The sequence below is a fragment of the Pan paniscus genome, chromosome 3, assembly GCF_029289425.2.
Source record: "Pan paniscus chromosome 3, NHGRI_mPanPan1-v2.0_pri, whole genome shotgun sequence".
Lineage (NCBI taxonomy): Eukaryota > Metazoa > Chordata > Mammalia > Primates > Hominidae > Pan > Pan paniscus.
The window spans coordinates 107,767,249-107,779,251 of record NC_073252.2 but is presented as its reverse complement, the minus strand read 5'-3'; the positions used below and the strand labels follow the sequence as shown (position 1 = coordinate 107,779,251).

Sequence of the window (12,003 nt, the reverse complement as noted above, 5' to 3'; positions counted from 1 at the left end):
CTAGCTGAAAGAACATTCCTTAGCCTTCTCAGATAGGATTATTCAAATATAAGGGAATCCACAAATTTTTTTTAAAAGCATTATATTTTTCCTATAGAATGACTATATGAAATAAAATACATTATTTAAAAAGGCTTGGCTGGACATGGTGGCTCACACCTGTAATCCTAACACTTTGGGAGGCCAAGGCAGGTGGATCACTTGAGGTTAGGAGTTTGAGACCAGCCTGGACAACATAGTGGAACTCTGTCTCTACTAAAAATACAAAAAGTAGCCAGGTGTGGTGGCGGGCACCTATAATCACAGCTAACTCAGGAGGCTGAGGCACAAGAATCACTTGAACCCAGGAGGCGGAGGTTGCAGTGAACTGAGATTGCACCACTACACTCTAGTCTGGGCAACAGCAAGAATCTGTCTCAAAAAAAAAATTAAATTAAAACATCCTTCAATTTTTGGACTACAAAATTTGAGTGATTCTGTTTTAAATTCTAGGGATGAGTAATTTACAAAGTACACATAACAAAAGGTTTGATTACCAGCTACTAAACAAGCATGCATTGAGCAATGGAGGATATTTTTACCAAACTTTTTTGTTATGAAATTACTGATAAAAATGAAAAATCCAGTGATGTGCTGAGAAGTCACCATCTGAACAAAGTTAATGAGTAAATTGGGAGGCCAGAGATAACTGGCTAACAAGCAGACTGTGAAAAAGTACTTAAGAATATAGACTCCGAAATCAAACTTGTGTTCGTACCATGGTTCCTTCACTTTCTAGCAGTGTATACCTGAGTAAGTGCCTTTCAGAAGGGAAAAAGATGAAGGGAGGAATACTATAATGATTCTTCTATCTTTAGGGAAAAGAAACTTATAAATGCCTTAAGTTCCTTATCACAGTGTTCACCTTCCTAAAATTCTATTTTTTATTATTTGCTTAGAAATGGATTTCCAGTGAAAACTTTTATTTTACTATCTCAAGTCATTTAAGAAATTTTAACACACATATTTAAAGCTATCTTCATGTACAGAAGAGTAAAACTGTGGGATATGAAATTAACATGAAATATGTCAACCATTTCAATGAACAATCCCACAACACACAGAAATCTAGGACCAAGATTTAATTTGTGAGGATGAGCCACCAGTTATACTTCCCTGATACTAAGTTCTGGCTCCCAAACAAACCAGCTATAAGATGTATTTGTAGTATACCTTAGCAAGGTCTTCTTTTAACTTGTTGTATTGCTGCACATCAAAATGCTGTTGCTTTGATTTCTTGTGGAAGAACTGAAGAAATTGCCTACTCTTAACAGCTGAGTAAGTATAATCCTTAAAAAAAAAGAGAGAGAGAAGAAAACAACATGTTTTGAATGAACATAATGCCTCTGCAAGAAAGATACTTGACTCAGCAACACCAAGGCAAAAGAAGGCAGATGAATGAGTGAAATATTTGCAATGGCCATGAGAGTAAGCATAAGCCAACACAAAACATTTAGTCTCATTTAAGATCTGCTGCTCCTTTCAAAAACAGGCAAGCTGGGAAGAGAAATTACACATAATGGGAAAGAAGAAGGAAGAAATAAGAAAAGGGAGATTTTTGGCATATTAAATAACCATGAGGCAAAGCTGATGTTACTGAATGTTTTGCAATGCAAATTCAGTTTTTTTTATAAATGAGGGCACAGAGAACACATATTTATCCCAATGGAGGAATTTGTGTGTTACACTAATTACTTCTCCAAAGAAGTTATATATAATTTCTCTGTGTTGTGAGTCTTCATTCAGTCTTGTGAAAAACAATAAAAAATTTACCAGCTCATAAAAACCAGATGGCAGTAATTCAGTAAATAAAAAGGTTTTTTTGCTCATTGCTTAGATAAGACATTCTTTGCAAAGATGTTCTAACTTACCATTTTCCTAACAAACTACTCACCTGTCGAGTGACTATAAAGTATGCAAAAAAGACCATAGAATTTGCAAATGTGATGAAGTATGTAACTGGCTCCATGATATCCCAGGAGTACACCCACCACGTGAGCCAGGCCAGTGCCCCACCCTGAATGGACAGCAGTGCCAATCCGGCCCACAGGAGTCCACTGGTTTTGGCTTCCGAATGAGCTTCTATTCCAGCTTTCACCTGAGGGGGAATGAAAAACTGTTAATTCTGTTTACAAATACACCAACTAAAGGGACAAAAAGCAAGATGAAAAGGAACTCTTGCCGGGCGCGGTGGCTCACGCCTGTAATCTCAGCACTCTGGGAGGCCGAGGTGGGCGGATCACGAGGTCAGGAGATCGAGACCATCCTGGTTAACATGGTGAAACCCCGTCTCTACTAAAAATACAAAAAAGTAGCCGGGCATGGTGGCAGGCGCCTGTAGTCCCAGATACTCGGGAGGCTGAGGCAGAAGAATGGCGTGAACCCAGGAGGTGGAGCTTGCAGTGAGCCAAGATCGCTCCACTGCACTCCAGCCTGGGCGACAGTGCAAGACTCTGTGTCAAAAAAAAAAAAAAGAAAAGAGGAACTCTTGAACAAATGCACATCTGCATTACTTTGAAGAGGTCAGACATATGGAAAAACAATTTATGAAACATACATGAATGAATAAATGCTCATTTCAAATCAGCTCACTAATAAATCTCTTTAAAACTATAAAGGTAATAACTGCCTTTGGAAAAATGAATAGTAAAGTATACAATTGAAAACTCAGAAGTCATCCTCTGAAACCCAACTAAAATTAGAGGCCTATTTGACTCAGCAATTCTACTTCTAGGAATTCATTCTAAATATATACCTGCATACACAAAACCCATTACAGATTCATTCTTAATAGCTGAAGTCCAAAAAGAATCCATATGCCCATCAAGATATTACACAACTGTAATGAAGCTCTGTGCCAATAAGGAGAGATTTCTATAATACACTGAAAAAAGATGAGAATAGTGCATAATAGTGTGCTTCCTTTTCTGAGAAAGAGAACAAAATAAGAATGTATTTGTTTGTACACAGATAAAGGAAATCTGAAATGATTCGTAAGTGTGGAGAATATAGTAACTGTGTGGAGGACAGGGTGGGAGGAAAACTTTAGATTTTAAAATTTTAATCCAAGTAAATATATTACAAGTAAAGAAAAAACTAAAATGGTAAACGATAAAAAAAACCAAACAAGTCCCTCTCTCTGCCATCCTCCAAATACCCTTAGAGGTAATCACTATTAAAACTTCCTTACATCTCCAGAAACTTTCCATTCATATTCAAAGATACACATATACCTTCCCATTTAAATAAAAACCACAAATGGGATTATAAGTCTAAAGAATGCAATTCTTTCCCTTGAAACAAACCAATTTCCCCAACTATCCCCCCAAATCAAAGTTATTTTTTCCACACCATTGATTAACTTTAGATGCTAGCCATTACCAACCTTCCAGCTGCAATTCTGTTAGGCACAGCAGGGGCTCTGGGCCTATTCTCTAGAAAGGAAAGGGAGGTAGGACTCCAGCTAGTGCTGCCCTGCTCATATTATACTTATTTACAGAGACATTATGACTGATCTCTGGAGAGGAGGCATGGCATAGAGTTTAAGATGGCAGCTCTGAACACATTCCACATGAGCTCAAGTCCAGGCTCTACCATGTATTAGCGATATAGCTCTGTTGCTCAGTTTCCTCATCTGAAAAATGAGGAAGATAAAAGCACTGAACTTACAGGTTTTTTGTGAGGCGTAAAGGAGAAAATTAGCATATGGAAAGCATTCAGAAAAATGCTCACATGAGGAGCACTCAATAAACACTAGGTATTATTTTCAAATATACTCAACCGTGATGCTTCCTAACCTGTTCAAGGGGCTGCAGCTGTTCCTTCAGGTGGTCAATTTTCTCCAGTAAATGGTGCTCTCTCTTTTTCTGAGACTCTTCTAAATGCAAGATTGTAAATAGTCTGTGAACCAAGGATTTCATGTGTTCCATCTCAGCAGTGTGCTCATTACTTGGTTTTTCTGAGAAAAGACACAAGGGAAACAAGCCAGTCACCACATTGTTCCCGCAGGGTGTGTAAATCTTTCGGTCCCCAATTCTCTTTCCAAATATTATCTTAGGATCCACAGGGTAAGGAAGCTGGTGTACAAACATGTAAACAAAGGTATAATATACATTTGAAAAGCAGTTCAAGTGTACTTTTCCACAAAGAGAGTCACAGTAAACAACAAAGTGTGGATCTGAAGAGCAGTTCATATACAAGGTAAAAAAAAAAGTCACCAAAAAAATGACTTTGGCATAAGGATTATTTTCAGCTGAAGGCAATTGAGCATAAGCAGCTACAAGAAAGGCTCTCCGGCCTCTCCCTATTTGCCCAAAAGCAGGACACAAATTTTACAAAGACCTCTTGAGAGACAGAACTAGCTGGATTTCCTAGGCCAACTAAGAATCCCTAAGCCTAGCTGGGAAGGTGACCGCATCCACCTTTAAACACGGGGCTTGCAACTTGGCTCACACCCAACCAGAGAACTCACTAAAATGCTAATTAGGCAAAAACAGGAGGTAAAGAAATAGCCGATCATCTATTGCCTGAGAGCACAGCGGGAAGGACAAGGATCGGGATATAAACCCAGGCATTCCAGCCAGCAATGGCAACCCCCTTTGGGTCCCCTCCCTTTGTATGGGAGCTCTGTTTTCACTCTATTTCACACTATTAAATCTTGAAACTGCACTCTTCTGGTTCGTGTTTGTTACTGCTCGAGCTGAGCTTTCGCTCACTGTCCACCACTGCTGTTTTGCCGCCGAAGCAGACTCGCTGCTGACTTACATTCTTCCGGATCCAGCAGGGTGTCCACTGTGCTCCTGATCCAGCGAGGCATCCCTTTGCCGCTCCAGATCGGGCTAAAGGCTTGCCATTTGTTCCTGCACGGCTAAGTGCCTGGGTTTGTCCTAATTGAGCTGAACTGGGTTCCATGGTTGTCTTCCGTGACCCACGACTTCTAATAGAGCTGTAACACTGCATGGCCCAAGATTCCGTTCCTTAGAATCCGTGAGGCCAAGAACCCCAGGTCAGAGAACACGAGGCTTGCCACCATCTTGGAAGTGGCCCACCACCATCTTGGGAGTTCTGGGAGCAAGGACCCCCGGTAACACTCTCTACCAGAAAGAACAAAGGTAGATCGCCAGAGACAACTTTAGACCCTTTTCAGCTTGGAGACTGCACCAGAGGAATCTACAGACAAACTTTAGTAGCTTTTGACTACCTTTAACCAACTTATTTGCTTTTCCACAATTTGCTGACCCCAGAGACTCAAGGCCCTTTTCCTTTGACTTGTCACAACTCTAAAAATGTATTATTCTTTGTAGAAGATGCTCTATCAGCTGAGGTTCAGAGCCACCTCTTTGAGAATTACTCATTCCTTGGATACCTCCCATGTGTCTATGGAATATACACATTAATAAACTACTGTTTGTTTTCTTCTTAGTAATCTCTCTCATCACAGGGGTCCATCCCAGCTAAGAACTAAGAGTAAAGGGAAAATTATTTTTCAACTCTTACAGGAGTTACGGTTTCAGAGTTTTTAATATAAAGTTCTCTTGATTATAGACTTCCCTCATCCCACCTCCTCTATGGGTTTATAAGTCCATATAAAATTAGGCTCTGCTATGAGAAGTCCCTCAGATTGATATCTTTCTGAGGGCTGTAATTGTTCATTATCACTGTTAAGAGAACCTGAGGGAGGACAAGGTGAGAGGAAGGGAAGATGGACCTTCCCACCAGGCAGCAGCAAACAACTGCAGACAAGAGAGACATATGTCTAGAGTTGGTATCAGCCCAGTAAGTTTTCCAGTTTGTGTCAGTAGTCCTGAAGTTATTTTTCTTCCATCACTACCCAATTCAAGACTGCTGTGGTCTTTACCCCCTTCCATAGTCTAGGCTATAGCTGCCACAGAGGAGTGAAAGCTAGGTGTTCTCTTTTAGGCTTTGAGATCTGTAGAAGAGTCAGAGTCCTTTTGTTAATGAAAAATGTATTGGTACGTAAAACATATACATACAGAGAAAAGGCATAGATGGAAGATAGGCAAAGCTAGGCACTAAAACAGCAAGGGTAAATTTTATTAATAACTATTGCAATAGGGTCCAGCGTGAACTGAACTCAACTTCAATTTGTGCAGAGATGACTGTTTTAAAGAAAGAATGACAGAATGGGCAGGGTGAACAGCAGGGGCTTGAACAGAGTCAGGGAAATGAAAATTTACAAAAAGTGGATAGTTGGTTAATGTTACTGGGCCATCTGGGTTTGTTAACTGGTGCCTATCCAGAAGAGAAATAAACTTCTCATACCTTACGACAGGATGCAAGTCAGAGCCAGGCACCCACGGGTTGGGAGTAAGAGCCAGAGTTATGTCCTTGAACGTTAACATTTCAAAGAGAGACTCCCAAGTCCTTGAGAAGACAGGTCTGGGTGATAAAAAATTTATACCCTCAGGCCAGGTGAGGTGGTTCACGCCTGTAATACCAGCACTTTGGGAGGCCAAGGTGGGTGGATCACCTGGGTTCAGGAGTTTGAGATCAGCCTGGCCAACAGGGTGAAACCTCGTCTCTACTAAAAATACAAAAATCAGCTGGGCATGGTGGTGCACACCTGTAGTCCCAGCTACTCAGGAGGCTGAGGCAGGAGAATTGCTTGAAACCAGAAGGCAGAGGTTGCAGTGAGCTGAGATTGCACCATTGCACTCCAGCCTGGGCAACAGAGAGAGACTCTGTCTCAAAACAACAACAACAACAACAACAACAACAACAAAATTATACCTCAAAGGGGGAGAGAAAGTTCATAATTGCAAGCTTTCTAAAGTAACTGCTTGTCTGAGTCCACTAGTCCACTTTCTGCTTATATAACACGATACCACAGACCCCATAATTTACAAAGAACAAAAATTTGTTTCCCCCTCTCCCACTCCCTCTCTACGGTCTCCCAGTCTCCCTCTCTTGCCGAGGCTGGACTGTACTGCCATGATCTCGGCTCGCTGCAACCTCCCTGCCTCGGCCTGCTGAGTGCCTAGGATGCCAGGCATGTGCTGCCACTCCTGACTGGTTTTTGTATTTTTGGTGGAGACGGGGTTTCGCCGTGTTGACCGGGCTGGTCTCCAGCTCCTGGCCTCGGGTGATCTGCCCGCCTCGGCCTCCCGAGGTGCTGGGATTGCAGACGGAGTCTCGCTCACTCAGTGCTCAATGTTGCCCAGGCTGGAGTGCAGTGGCGTGATCTCGGCTCACTACAACCTCCACCTCCCAGCCGCCTGCCTTGGCCTCCCAAAGTGCTAAGATTACAGCCTCTGCCTGGCCGCCACCCCATCTAGGAAGTAAGGAGTGTCTCTGCCGGGCCACCCATCGTCTGGGATGTGAGGAGCGCCTCTGCCCAGCTGCCCCGTCTGGGAAATGAGGAGCGCCTCTGCCCGGCCGTCCTGTCTGGGAGGAAGTGAGGAGTGCCTCTGCCCGGTTGCCCCTAATGGGAAGTGAGGAGCGCCTCTGCCTGGCTGCCCCATCTGGGAAGAGAGGAGCGCCTCTGCCCGGCTGCCACCCCGTCTAGGAAGTGAGGACTGTCTCTGCCTGGCTGCCCCGAATGGGAAGTGAGGAGCGCCTCTGCCCGGCCGCCACCCCGTTTGGGAAGTGGGGAGCGTCTCTGCCCGGCTGCCCCATCTGGGAGGAAGTGAGAGTGCCTCTGCCGAGCTGCCCTGTCTGGGAATTGAGGAGCGCCTCTGCCCGGCCGCCCATCGTCTGGGAGGTGAGGAGCGTCTCTGCCCGGCCGCCCTGTCTGGGAGGTGAGGAGCGTCTCTGCCCGCCCGCCCATCATCTGGGAAGTGAGGAGCGCCTCTGCCTGGCCGCCCCGTGTGGGAAGTGAGGAGCGCCTCTGCCCGGCCGCCCCACCTGGGAGGTGTACCCAACAGCTCCGAAGAGACAGCGACCATCGAGAACAGGCCATGATGATGATGGCGGTTTTGTCGAAAAGAAAAGGGGGAAATGTGGGGAAAAGAAAGAAAGATCAGATTGTTACTGTGTCTGTGTAGAAAGAAGTAGACATAGGAGACTCCATTTTGTTCTGTACTAAGAAAAATTCTTCTGCCTTGGGATGCTGTTAATCTATAACCTTACCCCCAACCCCGTGCTCTCTGAAACATGTGCTGTGTCAACTCAGGGTTAAATGGATTAAGGGTGGTGCAAGATGTGCTTTGTTAAACAGATGCCTGAAGGCAGCATACTCGTTAAGAGTCATCACCACTCCCTAATCTCAAGTACCCAGGGACACAAACACTGCAGAAGGCCGCAGGGACCTCTGCCTAGGAAAACCAGAGACCTTTGTTCACGTGTTTATCTGCTGACCTTCGCTCCACTATTATCCTATGACCCTGCCACATCCCCCTCTCTGAGAAACACCCAAGAATGATCAATAAAAACTAAAAAAAAAAAAAAAAAAAAATTTTGTTTCCTTATAAGGAACAGAAATTTGTTAGCGGAGGCTGGGAAATCCAAGATCAATGCACCAGCATCTGACAAGGGCCTTCTTGCTGCATCATAATGTAGCAGAAAGCATTACGTGGGTGAGAGAGAGCAAGCAAGCAGGGGCTGAACTTGTCCTTTATTAAGGAACCCACTGCCAAGATAACACACTCCCATGATAATGACATTAATCCACTCATGTTGGTCCTCATGACCTAAACACCTCTAAAATGTCCCACTTCCCAACAGCTTTGCATTAGGGATCAAGTTTCTAACACATGAATTTTGAGGGACACATTCAAACCATAGCATTCTGCCCCGGCCCCTCAAATTCATGTCCTTTTCACACACAAAATACATTCACTCCATCCCAAGAGCCCCAAGCATCTACTCAAAAGTCCAATTCCAAAGTCTCATCTAAATCAGATATGGGCAAGAATCTAGGCATGATTCATCCTGAAGCAAATTATCCTCCAGCTGTGAGTCTGAAATCAAACTCACAGCTGGAGTTTGTACTTCCAAAATACAATGGCTGGATAGGTATGGGATAGATATTTCCACTGCAAAAGGGAGAAATAGGAAAAAAGAGGTAACTGGTCCCAAGTAAGTCCAAAACCCAACAGGGTAGTAAACAACATTAAATCTTAAAACTTCAGAACAATCTTTGAATTCATATGCCACCTTGTGGATACACTAAGGCAGGGGTTAGGTCCTCAAAATCTTGGGCAGTCCTGCCCCCATGGCTTTGCTGGGCTCAGCCCAGGCAGTAGCTCTTACGGGTTGAGGTTTCATGCCTGCAGCTCTCCCAGGATGCTGCTGCACACTGGTAACTCTAAAGTTCTGGATTCTCAGGGGCAGCTGTGAATTTTCCAAATATTTTACATTCTGCCTCATTTTTAATTGTGAATTCTGTCTTTAAATCTATTCTCCTCTCATTTTACTGTATGCAGTTAAAGAAACCATGCAGATTCTTCAATATTTTGCTTAGAATTTTCTTCTGCCAGGTAAATTAGTTTGTCACTCTTAAATTCTGCCTTCCATAAAGTCCTTGGATATGAAAACAATTCTTTGTAACTGCCCAGTCTTGTGATATTCTGCTATTGCAGCAGAAAACAGATTAAGACAGAAAATTGGTACTAGGAGCAGAGTTACTGCTATAACAAATACCTGAAAAGGTAGAAGTGGCTTTGGAATTTGGTAATGGGCAAAGGCTGGAAGAGTTTGGAAGAGCACACTAGAAAAAGCCTGTATTGTCATGAACAGAGTATTAAGGGCAATTCTGGTGAGGGCTCAGAAGTTCTTTGCAAGTCCATAACAATAATGATATTTATTCCAGCTTCCAGTAAGATATTCCTCATTTCAAAGAGCTTATCAGACTGGCCTTTACCATATACATATTTTTGGATTTTTAGTAGAGACAAGGTTTCACTATGTTGGCCACACTGGTCTCAAACTCCTGACCTCAAGTGATCCACCAACCTCAGCCTCCTAAAGTGCTGGGATTATAGGTGTGAGTCACCACACCCAGCCTACCATCGATATTTCTACAAACATTCTGATCATGACCACTTAAGTAAATCTCTAAAAACTTTTAGACTTCCTACAGCTATTCTCTTCCGAGCCCTGACCAGAATTGTCCTTAACACTGTTCATGGCAATATAGGCTTTTTCTAGTCTGCTCTTCCAAACTCTTCCAGCCTGCCCATTACCAAATTCCAAAGCCACTTCCACCTTTTCAGATATTTCTTATAGTCCCACTCCTGGTACCAATTTTCTGTCTTAATCTGTTTTCTGCTGCAATAGCAGAATATCACAGACTGGGCAACTTAGGAAGAACAACATTTTATTTCCTCACAGTTCTGGAGTCTGGGAAGTCCAAGACCAAGGTGTTGGCATATTTGGTGAGACCCTTCTTGCTGCATCATCCCATGGCAAAAGGGAGGCAGAGAGAAAGCAAGTGTTTATGCACAACAGCACAAGAAGGGGCCAAACTCATCCTTTTATAAGGAACCTACTGCCAAGATAACCTCTCCAGTGAAAATGGCATTCATCTATTCATTAGGGCAGTGCCCCCATGAGCCAAACACCTCCCAATACGCCTCACATCCCAACACCACAACACTGGGGATCAAGTTTCCAACACATCAACTTTGGGGAACATACTCAAAGTACAGCACTGCTCTAAAGATGAGGTTGTATGGCTTATTGACCTATCACCAGGTTTTGGCTGGAATAAACAGTAAATTTTCCAGAGGGTACTGAGCTTTCTCAGACAGACATTCTAAAAGAACCAGAGTTGTCATCCAAATGATGTGGCCTTGAGCTATTAGAAACTATGCAAATGTTGGTTCAAGTCTCTTAGTGTGTGTGGTGTGAGGGGGGCAGTGTTGACAAAATCTGTGCTGAGAGTTTACAGTTTTTATAGGCCATGGTTAACGCCTAGTTGAGAAGAGGGTTCCGAGGAACCTGACTGAAGTTTAGTCAAGGTGAGAGTCTTTGTCAAGTGGCACGAAATGTTTATCTGAGTTCAACAATGAGTGCCCTTGGCTCTGCTCTTTCAGAAGCATGGGCACCACAGAATTCATGTTACACCACCAACCTAAACTGACTCATAACATTTGTCTGTGGCATTTCCTAATAAAGGCCAAAAATGAGAGAGAATTATTCTTTTCCTTTTCTTTTTTTTCTTTTTGACATGGGTCACTTACTTTAATAACAATACATATACCATGTTATCACTATGGAATGTAAATTGAGATTAGACAAGAGAATTTCACAAGTGTGATAGCCTTCTGTATATTATATAAAAGTTTGGGTATACTGTCTGGCCAAACCAGCTTGCTCGTAAGTCATTAATCAAATCCGTTATAGGTAATTTGTTCAGTTCAATGTTTACAATTCTTATGTAAAAAATAAGCAACACACACATTTAAAAAGTGTTCATTTACCTTTGCATGAGTGCTTAAAATACATATTTCTATTTCAAGATGACATTTAAAAATTATTCTATCAGCAGCAAAAATATAATTTGCAATTACAAAAAACTAAACTAGAATCCTTAAGTTATTCTCATGTTTACAATTGTGATTATTTAATAAATACTACTGTTATGCAGCTCTATTGTTTAAACTTTCTGGATTTGGTTTAAACACATGCACATATATTGTCAATTGTGGGAAGCTTTACAAATTATATTCCATGCACTTTTTGGACAGAGTTCTAACAGAGCCAGCCAGTCCACAAAACACGCAGACAAAAGTTGAATTAACTGGGGCAAATAGGACTCTTATACAACATTCAAAATAGGTGAGATTCTGCAGCAAACTGGGAGTACCTTCAGGATTGGCCTGTTATCTTCTTTAGAACTAAGTTCATCTTAAAAATTTAAGAAGGTGGACATTTCAACACCATCAAGTGCATTTAGGTGACATGTTTAAGTTAACTTGACTTCCTTGAATGACCGAGTTAGTAAACTAGTCACTAGTAATTCAGTCACCAGGCAAATCAAGCCTGCAAGAAAGGAAGCCAGTA

The 12,003-nt window shown here is 42.5% G+C and overlaps 1 protein-coding gene across 5 annotated transcripts in view; it reads right to left on the bottom strand.

Moving 5' to 3' along the window:
- MCUB (mitochondrial calcium uniporter dominant negative subunit beta) overlaps positions 1-12,003 on the bottom strand; it is a 129,270-nt gene that overhangs the window by 2,078 nt on the left and 115,189 nt on the right. For 4 of the 5 annotated variants that reach the window (XM_003830014.5, XM_034958998.3, XM_063603864.1 and 1 more), the window contains 3 exons: positions 3,837-3,997; positions 1,934-2,137; positions 1,213-1,329 (listed from right to left, as the gene is read on the bottom strand). In XM_003830014.5, the coding sequence (XP_003830062.2) occupies positions 1,213-1,329; positions 1,934-2,137; positions 3,837-3,997 (482 nt within the window). The remainder of the gene's footprint in view (positions 1-1,212; positions 1,330-1,933; positions 2,138-3,836; positions 3,998-12,003) is intronic. The other variant, XM_055111709.2, reaches the window with a different exon arrangement.